Raw genomic sequence first — 15,961 nt, 5'->3', positions numbered from 1 at the left:
GTGAGATTTCAACTCATGACCCCCAAGCATTAACCTGGGCCTCTGGATTACTAGTCCAGTGACATTACCACTACGCCCGTCACCTCCATTATTTTAGATTAATGTTCCTTGGGAAATACTGTGCTAATGCTTTGCAAAGTAGACAACTGAAATTACCAATAGGTGGCACTCCAGTAATATGGTTTGAAAATACACATAAGAAAGAATGTGTTTTGGAAAAATTGTAGCACTGAATGAAAGCACTGGTGCACACTCATTACATGTGCCATTTATCACTGATCTTTCCAGGTTGCCCTATTTCCTTAGTGACTGAATAAAAGTGATGTAACTTAAGCTGTGTACCTGTAAGTCCTAAATGAATGAAATGAAATGAATGAAAATGAAATGAAATGAAAATCACTTATTGTCGCAAGTAGGCTTCAAATGAAGTTACTGTGAAAAGCCCCTCGTCGCCACATTCCGGCGCCTGTTCGGGGAGGCTGTTGCGGGAAATGACGAATGAAAAGGAATGCTATGTTCTCAGTTTCTGCATTTAGGACATAAACAAGGCTGCAGTGTCTTATGCTTGAAATTTGCTGTTCAAAGTGCATATTAGTTTCAATCACATGATGTACAGTTTTTTTTCTTTGACCGCCTCTATCTAATCAATTTGATTACTTTCTTTGAATCTATTTTGAATTTTTTAGTTAAATTATAAAGTTCAGAACTGTAGAATTGTAGTTTAAGATGGCTTGCCAAGATGGTGATAAAGGTCTTATACTTTGCCATCATCTATATATAGATGATGACCGAATCCTTTGGTGTGCTGTCGCATAAAAATTATTCAATATTTAACCACTAAATATTTTCCTCAGGGATCACAGAAAGTGGCAATTTACAACAAGTCACTCCAGCAGCACAAAGAGGTGAGTAAACCAGGCTGTCAACTCAGCCAAGAAAAGGGTCTTTGTTCTCTTTCTCAGACCCTTAATGCAGTGATGATTGGTTCATCATAGGAGCATTTCACTGGGCAATAGACGTCATCCATTTTTCTTTTTCTTTTCTGTGTGTGTTTTTAGCCACCTCAGTTGATTACAGTTCCTTTGCAGACAGATGCAGCAGCTGGATAGAGTTCATTAAACAGAAAGCTCAGACCATAAGGCGTGGATCAATTAAAACAAGTAGGCACAAGTTACAGTTTATCATGGTGATAATAATCTGAGACATGCCTATGATCCCCAGTGGTGAAGGATGGACTGTCCTACCCAGTAATGGCATTGCAAATCAATGACACACGCAATTTGAGTGTGAAAGCTGCACCTTTGTCCAGAGAATGTTTAACAGAAATTAGTTAACTTTCACCTTGGGATGAACTTGTGAAAATAGTGCATTCTGCTAAAGTAACATCTTTCACACTCTTGATCAAAACTTCCCTTCAGCAAATAAATTATTTCCTTGATTTCTTTTTATATTAAGGTACCACCAATGCAGCCATCGCTATTAAAATGCTCCCTTGTGGGTGAAAAAATTCGCCTGTCAATGGAATGCCACTTCCTTTTTTAAAAAAAACCATTCCAGCTGTTTATGCCTCTTGTTTTGCATGTTCTGCATGATCACCTACTCTTTAATGTAGCTCATGCCTGCTCCATCACTGAGCTTCAGGTGCTGAAAATATCACTTTACAGCTGCTTTGAAAAAGTATGACAATGCACATAGACATCTAAACAAGTTGGTCTTTCACTACTAATTGCATTCTCCTTTTTTTCTGTCTCTCTTCCACCCATTGTAGTTGCTTCACTTGATAAAGCGAGCCCACTGGCTGAAGCCCATACACACCATCGCTCACCAATATCATGCACAACCTCCACAGTCACTATTGTGGAAATGACCCCTCTCTCCTTCATTCCTGGTGCCAAAATAGCCAAATACCTTGGAATCATCAACATGTTCTTCATTCGGGAAACCACTTCACTGCGTGAGGTGAGCAGCAAATCTGAGAGCGGGAGCTGTACAGAGAGATGAAATCAAGTCTCTTGTGTTGTGTTGTGTTGCATAATAGGGGAAAAAATTACTTTAGGCTGTGTTTTACCTTCATACTGTGAAACCTTCCAGAAAATTACTGGTGACATTTTTTCCCCCTTCACCCTTATTTGATGGATGTGAGGTGGGTGGGGTTGTACCTGTCCAGGTGACATTAAGCACAGAATTATTTAATTAATTCGAAAAAGGAATCTTTTGCATTGGCCTCCTATCAATTCTGTTTACAACTGTTGCAGTAATATCAGAACATTATTTGGAGAAGTAGCTTTTTGTGAAGTGACTAACTTTTTCCAATGTGCACTGCCTACTGCATCAATCCCATTGGACTCCTTTCCCAAGGACTGAACTAGTAGGATGTGGAAAAGTAGATTGGGTGTGATGCATGCCAATTGGTTCACCTATCGAGAAAACTGAAAATACTCTTTAAAAACTGAATGCCCAAGCATGGGAATTAAAACCTTCCTAGAAAACACACACTCAGCTCACCTCATTCAGTCCCTCTGGTCAAAAAAAAATATTTCCATACAATTGCCTTGCCTGACAGCAATTTGAGAAAAACCGTTGATTTTTAATTTACATTATCCTTTCTAAAGCCACGTTATGTAAAAAGATATAAGATAAGAGGATTCCTCTTGGAAGATGACTGAGCTTTGTTTGTGTCATACAGCCCATAGACCCATGGAATCTCCTCTCATCATCTGGTTTGAATTTAAACCCAGGTGGTCACCTCTTCCACACTCGCTAGGGCTGCTTTTATAGTACGAGGTGATGTAAGCCACTAAACATATGCACTTGTGTTTGAAAGGCACATGAGACCATAGTTTTCCTCATCAGTTCAGCTTTCAAATGCAAATATGTTTTTTTTGTCATCCTCCATAAAGATGCACAGTAATTTATCAAATACGTGCCCAAGTTATGATATCTTCCTCTGCTCTGTTGTATTTACCCTTACTGTTGGATGCAATTTTTAGTTCTTTCTCTTTGTTAGTAGCAGCTATCTCACTCAGAAAGAAGTAGAATTGTCATTCATTCATCTTCTATTCACTTGAAAATATTTTGGGTTCTCTTATTCTCTCTAGGTTGCTAGGGGGACAAATCCTTCAAAATGTTAGTGAATTTACGCAGATTTATCCTGTAGTTTCAATGTGAAAGGCCGTTGTACAATTTTTCACAAATAATTTTGCATATCAACCTATTTACTGCTTTGCCTTGGATTTGATGCTCTGTTGCTTGTATTTCACTTCTCACCTCTCAAGCACTCTGCCTTCCCGAATCGCTATCCTAATGTTACAGCACTTCTCGACCCCTCTACTCTCCGGCCACCACGCCGGGCTTATCTTCCTCTTAGATAAGCCTATGGCTTCTCACCATGCCTTGGTAGATGACCTCTGAAGGGTTAGTCAAGGCACTAGTCACTGGTTCTTATGAGCAGCAGTCCCATTTTGCCCTGACCTATACTCCCTCGCTGATCTTCTTGGCCAGTCTGCCGGCTGGGAGTTGTTCCTGTGAACTCTACCGGTGCGGACCGATCCTCTCCACATCCCCTCCAGAATGTCTGTTCCCTTGCGAATAAAGCCTATGCAATCAATTAGCTTGTTTTGAATGATTGCATCGATATCACAGCCTTGACGAAAACCTGACTGAAGAATGATGGACGCCTTCCCCCTAATTGAAACCTCGTGGCCCGACTGTCTCTTTCGCCATTTGCCTCGTCCAGTTCTGGGCACCATACTTGAGCAAGGACCTTGAAGGCATTGGCAAAAGTACTGAAGAGATTCACAAGAATGATTCTAAAGATAAGCAACTCTAACAATGAGGATAGATTGGAGAGGTTGGAGAAAATAGGACTAAGAGGAGACTTGATGGAGATATTCAAGATCCTCAGGGGTATGGACAGAGTAAATGGTGAGTGAGAAACTGTTCCTTCTCAAGACTACGTCAAGAACTAGAGGTCACAGATTCAATTAGTAGGTCAAGGAGTAGAAGTGATGTAAGGAAAATGTATTTTTACCCAGAGGGTAGTTTGAGCCTGGAACAAACTTCCTGAGAGGGTGATGGAGGCAGGTTCAACTGAGTATTGCTATCTGGAAAGAAAATGCAAGGTTACAGGGATAAGGCCAGGGGAAGGTGACCAGGTAGAATGCTCTTTCAGAGAACCAGTACAAACCCGATGGGCTCAATGGCCTCATTCCGCACTGTAAAGATTCTGTGACCGTCACTGTGGCAGTGTGGCTCTTGTGACCAATTTACACTGTGGTTTGTCACCTTTCTCCGATGCCACCATATCCCTTTTTGAGTACCTCGCATTGTTTCACCCCTTGCACCGCATTTAAAATCCTCATTCTCTACCACCCACCCAGGTACCAGGCCAATTTTCTCAAGGAGCTAGCTTTATTGCAATCCTCTATCAGTCTATGCACCAAGTGCTTTATCACCCTCCGTGATTTCAACCCTCATCTGATCCATCAGCGTCTACCTCTTCTGCTCAATGCACAGCCCTCCTATGTTCCCTTAATCTCTTCATAGAATTTACAGTGCAGAAGGAGACTATTCGATCCATCAAGTTGGCACCGGCTCTTGGAAAGAGCACCCCACTTAAGCCCACACCTCCACCCCATCCCCGTAACCCAGTACCCCCACCTAACCTATGGGCAATTTAGCATGACCAATCCACCTAACGTGCACATCTTTGGACTGTGGGAGGAAACCGGAGCACCTGGAGGAGAAAGTGCAGACTCCGCACAGACAGTGACCCAAGCGGGAATCGAACCTGGGACCTTGGAGCTGTGGAGCGACTGTGCTAATCACTGTGCTACCGTGCCGCCCTCCATGTCAACTCTGCAATCCATTATCCATTTTGTTCCATGTCAACTGCAACCCATTATCCATTTTGTTCCATGTCAACTTTGCAACCCATTATCATGACCATCCACACCCACAAGACTCACAACCATTTCACTTGACCCCTTTGCACGCATAATATCAATCACAGAAAAGGCTATCTTTGATCACTTTGTTGTATTGCTCTCCACCCAACATCTTGCTTGCTCTTCCAAATCATATGTCCCTTTCTATCTATCCTTGGGGAAAACTCTCTCCAATTCATTTTCAGCTACAATCTCCAGATCCCAATTTAGGCCCCCTTGTACACCACAACACTGATCTGCTCAACCAAACCCTCACCTCAACCTTTGATGCCCCTGTTCCCAATGAAGCTACTTACTTTCGCTCACTTTGACCGATGCTCTACATAATTGTAATAGAACTTCCTTAATGTTGTACTCTGATCCCCTTGCAATAAAGACCGACATGCCATTTGGCTTCCTAATTGCTTGCTGCACTTGCATGCTCACTTATTGTGTTCAAGGAACACTTGAACACAGAAACAGGCCCTTCAGCCCTCCATGCCTGTGCCGGTCATGATAACACCCTTGGCCAAAACCCTCCATATCCCTCCATACCCATCCTTTCCATGTATTTGTCGAGATGCCTTTTGAATGCCATTAATTTATCTGCTTCCACAACCTCCCCTGGCTGTGCATTCCAGGCACTCCCATCCTCTGTGTGAAAAAATCTGCCTAGCACATCTCCTCTGAACTTTGCCCCACGGACCTTAACCTATGCCCCCTAGTGACTGACCACTCCACCCTGGGAAAGATTGCCTGCCCATCCACTCTATCCATGCCCCTCATAATCTTGTAGACCTCTATCAGGTCACCCCTCAACCTCCGTCGTTATAATGAAAACAGTCCAAGTCTATTCAGCCTCTCCTCATAGCTAACACCTTCCAGACCAGACAACATCCTGGTAAATCTCCTCTGCACACTCTCCAAAGCCTCCACATCCTTCCGGTAGTGTGGCAACCAGAATTGTGCGCAATATTCCATGTGCGGCGTTACCAAGGTTGATACAATTGTAGCATAACTTGCCAATTTTTATATACTCGATGCCTCGTCCAATGAAGGCAAGCATTCCATATGCTTTCTTGACTACCTTGTCTACTTGTGTTACCACTTTCAAAGATTTGTGACCTGTATACCCTGATCTCTCTCACTTTCTATATTCCTAAGAGTTTTGCCATTTACTGTATATTTCCCCTCTGTTAGACCTACCAAAATGCATTACCTCCCATTTGTCTCCATTTGCCATTTCTCTGCCCAAGTCTCCAACCTATCTATGTCCTGCTGTATCCTCTGACAATCCTCAACACTAACTGCTACTCCACCAACCTTGAAGTCATCCGCGAACTTCGTAATCAGACCAGCCACATTTTCGTCCAAATCGTTTATGTATACTACATACACCGGAGGCACCAGCACCGCTTCCTGTGGAACACCACTAGTCCCAACCTTCCATTCAGAAAAACATCCTTCTACTGCTACCCTCTGCCTTTATGACCGAACCAGTTCTGTATCCATCTTCCCACCTCACCTCTGATCCTGGGTGACTTCACCTTTTGTACCAGTCTGCCATGCGGCACCTTGTCAAAGGCTTTACTGAAGTCCATGTAAATAACATCCACCGCCCTCCCCATATCAATCACACGTCCTCAAAAAATGCGATCAAGTTAGTGAGGCACGACCTTCCCTTCACACAGCCATGCTATCTATCGCTAATAAGTCCATTTGTTTCCAAATGGGTATAAATTCTGTCCCTGAGAATTCTCTCCAATAATTTACCTACTACCAACATGAGGCTTCCTGGATTATCCCTGCCACCATTCTTAAACAGTGGTACCACAATAGCTATTCTATTCCTCACCCATAGCCAATGAGGATATAAGATGTCAGTCAAGGCCCCAGCAATTTCCTCCATTGCTTCCCCTCAGTATTCTGGGGTAAATCCCATCCGGTCCAGGAGACTTATCTACCTTAATATATTTTAAAACACCCAACCTCCTTTGTGATGTCAACACGACACAGACGATCCACACACCCATTCCAAAAATCATCTTCCTCAAAGTGCTTTTCTCTGGTGAACCCTGGTGCAAAGTACTCATTTAGTACTTCGCCCATTTCCTCTGCCACAACACATCGATTCTCCCCACTGTCCTTAATTGGTCCAATCCTTTCCCTGGCCACCCTCTTGCTTTTTACATATGAATAAAAAGCTTTGGGATGCACCTTAATCCTACTTGCCAAGAACTTTTCGTGACCCCCTCCTAGCCCTCTTAATTTCCCACTTAAGTACCTTCTTCCTCTAAACTGTACAAAAGCCTTCTTTTTCATTGTGACGAGATTCACAATATCTTTCGTTATCCAAGGCTCCCTAAATTTCCCATACTTATCCTTCGTTCTTTCAGGAATGTGACTTTCCTGAATCCTAATCAACTGTCGCTTGAAAGACTGCCACATGTCCGATGTTACCCTCCAACAGCTGCACCCAATCCAAATTCTTCAATTCCTGTCTTAATGCTATCGTAATTTGCCGATCCCCAGTTTAGCACCTTACCCTCATCCCTATCCAAAAGTACCCTAAAACTTGCGAAATTGTGGTCACTACTCCCAAAATGTTCCCCTACTGAAACCCGAACCATCTGTCCAGGCTCATTCCCCAATACCAGGTCTAGTACTGCCCCTTCCCGAGCTGGACTATCTACATATTGCATCATGAAGCCTTCCTGGAGACACCTTTCAAACTCTGCCTCATCCAAGCCCCTAGCATTAAGTGAGTCCCAGTCAATATAGGAGAAGTTAAAATGCCCTACCACAACAGCCCTGTTACTTTAGCACTTATCGAAAATCTCTCTACCTATCTGCCTCCTCTCGCAGGCAGTTAGGGCCTAAACCCTCAACATTGTGATTCTTCCTGTTCCTGAGCTCTCCCCAGATTGTATGTGTCCTCCCACAGAACAGCTATAATATTTTGCTTAACCAGTAATGCTGCTCCCCCACCCCTTTATATCCCCCTCGATATCCTCCAATGTTCAGCTGCCAATGGCTACCATTATGTTTCTGTGGTAGCCACAACATCATAGTTCCAAGTACTAATCAGTGCTTTTAAGTTCATTTGCCTTACCTGATATACTTCTGCCATTGAAACGAATACATTTCAGACCACTGCGTTTGAGCAGACAGGGCGATGTTGTTGTTCTCTATTTCCCCTTCAGTTATTACGCCTTCTAAGCTAACGCTCTGGTTCCCACTCCCCAGCCATACTAGTTTAAATCCTCCCGAGTGACTCCAGCAAATCTCCCAGTCAGGATATTGCTGCCCCTTCAGTTTATATGCAACCCATCCTTCTTGTACAGGTACCATCTGCTCCTTGTCTGAGTACACCCAAGTCCCTCAACATAGGAACTAGGAGCAGAGGTGCACAATTCAACTCTTCGAGCCTGCTCTGCCATTCAATCAGATCATGGCTGATCTCTTCCTGGTCTCAAATCCACCTCCACACCGTTGCCCATATCCCTTTTACCCGTTTTTTATCAGAAATATATCTTGCCTCCTTCTTGAAACCATCTAATAACTCAGATTCCACTGCACTAGATGTGAGTTACACAAATTCACCACCCTCCGCGCGAAGTAATTCTTCATCATCTCAGTTCTAAATCTACCGTCTCTCAACCTATATCCATGACCTCACGTTCTAGATTGCCCCACAAGAGGAAACATTTCATCGACGTTTACTTTATCAATTCTATTTAGTATTTTATACACCTCGATTAGTTCCCATCTCATCCTTATAAACTCCAGCGAGAATAAACCCAAACTATTTAACCTCTTTTCATACGTCAACCCTTTCATCCTCTAAATCAATCTGGTGAACCTCCTCTGAACTGCCTCCAATGCCACCACATCCTTCCTCAAATGAGGAGAACAAAACTGGACACAATACTCCAGATATGGCCTCACCTGCACCCTATACAATTGGACCACCAATATTTACAAGTTTCACACCTTTTTAAAAACAATTGCACTTTTCTAATTAGCAAACAAGCTCACATTTCCCAATTTTATGCTCCATCTGCCAACGTGTTACCCACTCACTTAACCTGTCTATATCTCTTTGCAGCCTTGTTGTGTCTTCACATCTATCATTCCATTTTGCTGTGTATCATCGGCAAATATCAATGAATTACTCTTGCTCTTATTGTCTAAATCGTTAATATAGCTTATAAATAGCTGGTGCCCATCAATGATTCGTGCAGCGCTCCAGTAGTCACATCCTGCCAACTTGAAAATGCCCCATTTATCCCTACTCTCAGACTTCTGTCCATTAACCAATCCTCTATTCATGCTAATATTACCCTCAAATCCATGAGCCTTTATCGTTTGTATTAACTTTTTGTGCGTTTGGAAATGAAGTGTATTATGTCTTGGTTAGCTATCACTTCAGTAGATAGTTCTAACTAACCCAGGCTTGTTCAACATTTTCACTCTGGGAGCCATATTTATATTTTTTTCTCACTCAATGGCCAACACTGCTGCATCACAGTTCCAGGTTCGATTCCGACCTCTGGTGACTGTCTGTGTGGAGCTTGGACGTTCCCCCCGTGTCTGCTTGGGTTTCCTCTGGGTACTCCGGTTTCTTCACACATCCAAAGCTGAGCAGGTTAAGTGGATTGACATGCTAAAATTGTCCCTAATTTTCCAAAGGTTAAGTGGGGTTATGGGGATTGAGCCTAGGTAGGGTGCTCTTTCGGAGGGTCAGAGAAGACTAGATGAATGGCCTCCTTCTGCACTGTAGGGATTCTATGGTTCAATGGGCTGATGAGCAAATTTTGGAACGATACGGTTTGCTGCAATAAACGTGAGTTTCAAGAAAAATGTTGAGGCATTAAAAAATAAACTATTCCTGAGCAAAAGTAAAACAGTGTCATAACAATAAATTGTTACGCTTAAAAACAAAAAGCGAAATTAATAAAAATAACAAGTTGTGAGAGGGTCAGTGTGTGTGATTGTGTCTGGCTCACACTGTCTCATCCATACTCTGTGAGTGGTGTTTGGTGGTGGGAATGAGTGAGAAAGCTGAGACTGAGAGTAATGCCTCTCTCATTCCCTTTCTCACTCCAACACGCGCTCGCTCACTCACTCCCACTTGCACTCTCATTCACTTGCTCACTCCCACGTGACTAACTCTCACCCCCACAAACATTCAAACTCACAAACACTCCCACGCACACTCATTCTGACTCCCACCTGCGCTCGCTGTAACTGCTGTGCTCGCTGTAACTCCTTCGCGTGCTTGCTCTAACTCCTGGGGGCGCTCGCTCTAGCATCCGTACACAGTCTCTCTAGCTCCTGCACATGCTCACTCTAGTTCCCGTACACATTCACTCGAACTCACTCTCGCCCACACACGCTCACTCAAACTCACTCTCTCTCACTCCCCCACTAACACTATCACATACTCTTGCACTCTTACACACTCGTACCCCACCACTCTCGCTCTTGCACTCTTCCTCACCCTTGCACTCTTTCACACACACTCTTTCACACACACACTCACACTCGTGCACTCTCACACATTCGCACTCTCACACACTCCCACTCACACTCCCACTCACACTCGCTCTCACACACTCGCGCACTCACACTCGCACTCTCACACTCGCACTCATGCTCGCACTCACTCTCACACACACACACACACACTCTCTCTCTCACACACACACACACTCGCAAACACACACTGACTCAGTCACTCATACACATATTCATTCACAAACACAAACACTCACACTCCCATGCTCACAGAAACTCTCACCCGGACGCTGTCTCATCCCCACATCATTTGCCCTTCCCTGACTCCAGCTGCTCCTTGGCTTCCCTGGCCGCAGCCTCGCCTTGGCTCCCTGGGCCCCAGCCTCACTTTGGCTCCCTGGGCCCCAGCCTCACCGCACCTTGGCTCCCTGGGCCCCAGCCTCGCCGCGCCTTGGCTCCCTGGGCCCCAGCCTCGCCGCGCCTTGGCTCCCTGGGCCCCAGCCTCGCCGCGCCTTGGCTCCCTGGGCCCCAGCCTCATCGTGCCTTGGCTCCCTGTGCCCCAGCCTCGTCGTGCCTTGGCTCCCTGGGCCCCAGCCTCGTCGCGCCTTGGCTCCCTGGGCCCCAGCCTCGTCGCGCCTTGGCTCCCTGGGCCCCAGCCTCGTCGCGCCTTGGCTCCCTGGGCCCCAGCCTCGTCGCGCCTTGGCTCCCTGGGCCCCAGCCTCGTCGCGCCTTGGCTCCCTGGGCCCCAGCCTCGTCGCGCCTTGGCTCCCTGGGCCCCAGCCTCGTCGCGCCTTGGCTCCCTGGGCCCCAGCCTCGTCGCGCCTTGGCTCCCTGGGCCCCAGCCTCGTCGCGTCTTGGCTCCCTGGGCCCCAGCCTCGTCGCGCCTTGGCTCCCTGGGCCTCAGCCTCGCCGCGCCTTGGCTCCCTGTGCCCCAGCCTCGCCGCGCCTTGGCTCCCTGTGCCCCAGCCTCGCTGCACCTTGAGACCCAGGCTCACAGCTGAGCTTATCAGCAGTAAATACTGGAAAGGGACATGATGATTGGAGGAGCAGCACCTGGCAAATTCTTCACTGATTGGAGTTAGTGCCCTGCCTTGCCAGCCTTTGAGCTGTGGCTCTGTGGGCCACACAGAGCGGCTTCTGCGCTCTGTAGTCTGCCAATTGGATAAACTTGATCTTACCTAAAGCTACATCCGCAAAAGACTAATCTAAATTTGTAAAACCTGATTTCCCTTTTGTAAATCCCTATGTGTACTTTGTCTCATCATGATTTTCTAAGTGAATCGATGAGGCTATCTTTATAAGAAATTGCAGCATTTTCCTGATAGCTGATGTCAGTCTAACTGGCTTGTAGTTCTCTATTTTCTCTCTGTTTTTCTTGAATAGCGGGATTATGTTTTTACTGACTTTCAATCTGGACAGTTACCGTCCCATCAGTCTACTCGGTCATCAGCAAAGTATCATTGGAAGGTGTTGTTGACAGTGTTATGAAGTAGCACTTACTCAGTAAAAGCCTGTTCACCAGCTCAGTTTGGATTCTACCAAAGGCACTTGACTGCATTACAGCCTCAGTCCTAACCCACGGACAAAGAAACTGAATTCGAGAGGTGACACATGAGTGGGGAGGCAGTGGTTAGCCCCACAGCTCCAGGGTCCCGGGTTCAATTCAATTCCGGCCTCGGGTGACTGTGCGGAGTTTGCATTTTCTCCCCACGTGTCTGTGGATTTCCTCCAGGTGCTCCAGTTTACTCCCACAGTCTAAAGATGTGCAGGTTGGGTGGATTGGCCATGCTAAATTACCCCTTAGTGACCAAAAGATTAGGCCAGGTTACAAGGATCGGGCCAAGGTGTGGGCTAAAGTAGGGTGCTCTTTCCAAGGACCAGTGCAGATTTGATGGGCCGAATGGCCTCCTTCTGCACTGTAAAATCTGTGATTCTATGACTGACCTTGACGGCAATGCAGTATTTACCCTTGTCTGACATCAAAGAGCCCTACAAAACTGGAGTCAATGGGAATCAGGGAAAAACTGTCCTGGTTAGTCATACCTGGCGCAAAGAAAGAGACTTGTGCTTGTTGGGGACTAATTATCTCCGCTCCAAGACAACATTGCAGGAGTTCCTCAGGATAATGTCCTCAGCCCAACCAGTGTCAATGCTTCATCGGTGCTTTTTGCACATCATACGGTCAGAAGTGGGGATGTTCGCTGTTGATTGCACAATGTTCAGTACCATTCACAATTTCTTAGTCTGAACCATTGTATGAAGATAGTTTCTTCAAAAAGATCCTTTTCACCTGAACAGGCAGGCAAAACCTTACTTAAATGTCTCTTTTAATGGATGGTATATCTGACGGTGCAGCACTCCTGCAGTACAGAGCTACTCAATGCAGTGGAAAATCAGATCTACTTTTGAATGTCAGCCTAGATTAGGAAAATAAATTATGTGGTGAAAAAGTACTGTTGTCCATCTGGTTTATTTTCTATCATCCAGGGAGTCAAATAAAGCAATGATAATAGATCTGGTGACGAACAGTAGCAATCAGTGGCCTACATCAGAAGATATAGGACAGAATTAGGCCATTGGGCCCATCGAGTCTGCTCCGCCATTCTATCATGGCTGATAGGTTCCTCATCTGTTGCCTACAATGCTACAGACCAAGAGCTGGATTGCAAAATCAGCCAGAGCATCTCCTCCCTAGAACACATGACCTAGGAGCAAGAGTAGGCAATTAGCCTCCCAAGACTAAACACCCTCAATCTGATCATGGCTGATCCCATCTTGGCCTCAACTCCATTGTCTTGCCCATTCTCCATAACCCTTCAACCTTTTACCAATTAAAAATCTGTCTAACACCTCCCTAAATTTACTCACTGTCCCTGGATCACTGCACTCTGGGGTAGTGAATTCCACAGATTCACAACCCTTTGGAAGAAGTAGTTTCTCCTCAAATCGGTTTTAAATTTGCTTCCTCTTATTCTAAGATTATGACAACTCGTTTAGAATGCCCCACAAGAGGAACCATCTGCTCCACGTCTACTTTATCCATACCGTTTAACATCTTGTATACCTTGATTTTATCTCTTCCCCCCCCCCCCCCCCCCCCGGCCATTCTTCTAAACTCTAAAGAGTATAGGCCTAAACTGTTCAATCTCTCCTCCCAACAACACCCTCGGGCTGGATTCTCCACTGGTGGGATGCTCCATTTTGCCGGCAGCCCGGGGGTTTCCCGACGGCGTGGACTGCCCCACAATGGGAAACCCCATTGAGCACCCTGCGTAATGGAGCATCCCGCCAGCGGGGTGAGACAGAAATGTAGCGCGGCGGGGCGGAGTATCCAGCCCCCCATCGCTGGAATCAATCTAGTGAACCTGCTCTGAGCTGCCTTCAGTGCCACTACATCTTTCCTCAAATAATGTCCACAAATACATCAGACCTAGACAGCCCTGACATGAGGATAGCCTCTGTGGTGAAAAGCTTTGGGAGCCAGGGTCAAAGGTCACCCGTTCCCACCCGAGCATGCTACACTAACCCATGTCATAATCTCAAATATTGTATTCCAAAATGCTTCTTGAAATAAATTTGACCTTTTTTGCATTTGAATGAGTCAATGCTAACTGATTTCGGAAGGCAACCATTCCGTAATTCGACCAGTCACTCACTGAAGCATTATTTCCACCGATTAGTTTTGTATTTAATCATCACTTCTCGGCCTTTTGGCTAAGATCAAGTGTAGTATCTGCTCGGCCTTTTGGCTAAGATCTGGTTTGTCTCTTGTGGGGACCATGAATTGGATTCAATTTGAATTGGTTTTTGGAGCAGGCAAGGAGCTGGATTAGGGGTTCATCCCCGTCCACACTCTGAGCCCTGGCTTTGTAACTCTGAAAAAGTAATTTTTTAAAAAGTAGTTTTGTATTTAGTCTTCAGGTACAGGTCATGGCCTCTGGTTCTACTATCCTGCACAAGATTGAATTGCTTGTTATTTGCCTATATTAACTAATCCCGGACATGGGTTTTGTGAATTCTACCGACTGAGCCAACCTGATCCTCCTTCAAATTCATTCCCATGTGACATATGACTTTTTGAATAATTTATTCAAGTTGAGGGTAACACTGCTGTTTTTAACATGTTTTTCTATATAATAATGTGTGGTAAGAGTGACTAGGACATGGTAGCTCTCTGAGTTAAAAAGCTGTAGGTTCAAGGCTCATTACGTAATCTGTACTGACACCTCTGCAGTATTGTGGAAGTGCTGCACTGTCAAGAGGTACCAAGTTTCAGATGAGCCATTGAACTCTCTGTCTGCTCTTTCACATGGATTTGCCAACATTTACCTTTTAACCAGCGATGGTAAAAATAGATTGTGGTCATTTATGTCACTGCTGTTGAGGGAGCTTATTATGTACAAACTGACTCATTTGCAGCATACATTACAACAGCAACTACACTTCAAAGCAACTTAATTGCAAGTGAAGTACTTTAGAATGCCCTGAGGTCATTAACATATATTACGCGTTATATAAAATATATCAACTAGTTCTGGAAATTAACAGCAAAATATTGTGGATGCTGGAAATTTAAAATAATAACAGAATATGTTGGCTAAACTCAACAAGTCTGGCAGCATCTGTTGAGAGACAAACAGAGTTGACATTACAGTTTTAAATGACCCTTCTACAGAACTGTAGAAAGGTCAATGGACACAAAGTATTTACTCTGTTCCTCTTTCCACAGCTGCTGCCAGATCTGTTTGATTCTTTCCAGCATTTTCTCTTTGTGGTTCAGGATAATGCTTAATTTGCTTCTGCCTCCTTCTCTGGGAGGCATGAACGAGGTTAGGAACCATGGAAGACTGGAGCCACAAACCTATAGCCCACATGAATGTCTGCCCAAAGTCTAGAAGTTTAAAACATCTCCCATTCTCGAGAGCTGCTATGTGTGGGCTATTAATCTTTCTGATTATTTTATACATTTACAAAAGCAAAAAATAGATTGTAAAAATGAATTGTGGACAGTTGTGTTGAATGATGGGTCTGTTTGTATTATGTCATCTCAACGCTTTCTTGCTGGTTAAAGTGGAACGTATGCAAGATTACAATAAAGGGAGCCTTGTCTTTTTTTCAACATCATTTGGAGAGGGCTTGAATGACACTAACCTTTTACTTTGGGATGTGTGTTTAAATTCAGCTCAGACCATGTTGACCAACATGAAATGATTTGGGAATTAAATCTAGCTCCAAGTAGTGATGGTCGAAAAATTCACAAGCACCTCAAATTTAGCAATGTTTGGTCGTGCCACCCACTAGTTATTGGAGTATTCCATTAAAGTTGGGGTGAGTGCGCATTGTTCAAAAAGCGGGCAGCATTTCACTTTGCATCCATGGGAGGCTTGATGAATGCAGGATGTCCCAGTGTGCTTTAGAGCCAATGAAGTGTTTTATTCAAGTGTATTCACATGCTTCATTGTAGGAAGCATGATTGCTACTTTATCACACAGTAAGCTCTCACAACCAGCAATGTG

The 15,961-nt window shown here is 44.8% G+C and overlaps 1 protein-coding gene and 1 non-coding gene across 20 annotated transcripts in view; both read left to right on the top strand.

Moving 5' to 3' along the window:
- Nucleotides 1-15,961, top strand: part of c2cd5 (C2 calcium dependent domain containing 5) — a 145,805-nt gene that overhangs the window by 122,344 nt on the left and 7,500 nt on the right. For 13 of the 19 annotated variants that reach the window (XM_072471800.1, XM_072471789.1, XM_072471785.1 and 10 more), the window contains 3 exons: nt 855-905; nt 1,059-1,160; nt 1,769-1,959. In XM_072471800.1, the coding sequence (XP_072327901.1) occupies nt 855-905; nt 1,059-1,160; nt 1,769-1,959 (344 nt within the window). The remainder of the gene's footprint in view (nt 1-854; nt 906-1,058; nt 1,161-1,768; nt 1,960-15,961) is intronic. The other 6 variants (XM_072471786.1, XM_072471801.1, XM_072471802.1 and 3 more) reach the window with 3 other exon arrangements.
- On the top strand, nt 14,140-14,337 carry LOC140388690 (U2 spliceosomal RNA). The gene has a single exon (XR_011934252.1). It is a non-coding gene; the product is annotated as a U2 spliceosomal RNA (small nuclear RNA).

The sequence above is a fragment of the Scyliorhinus torazame genome, chromosome 13 (genome assembly GCF_047496885.1).
Source record: "Scyliorhinus torazame isolate Kashiwa2021f chromosome 13, sScyTor2.1, whole genome shotgun sequence".
NCBI classification, from domain to species: Eukaryota; Metazoa; Chordata; class Chondrichthyes; order Carcharhiniformes; family Scyliorhinidae; genus Scyliorhinus; species Scyliorhinus torazame.
Note: the sequence above shows the minus strand (reverse complement) of the source record. Positions and strands in the feature narration are given on the sequence as shown.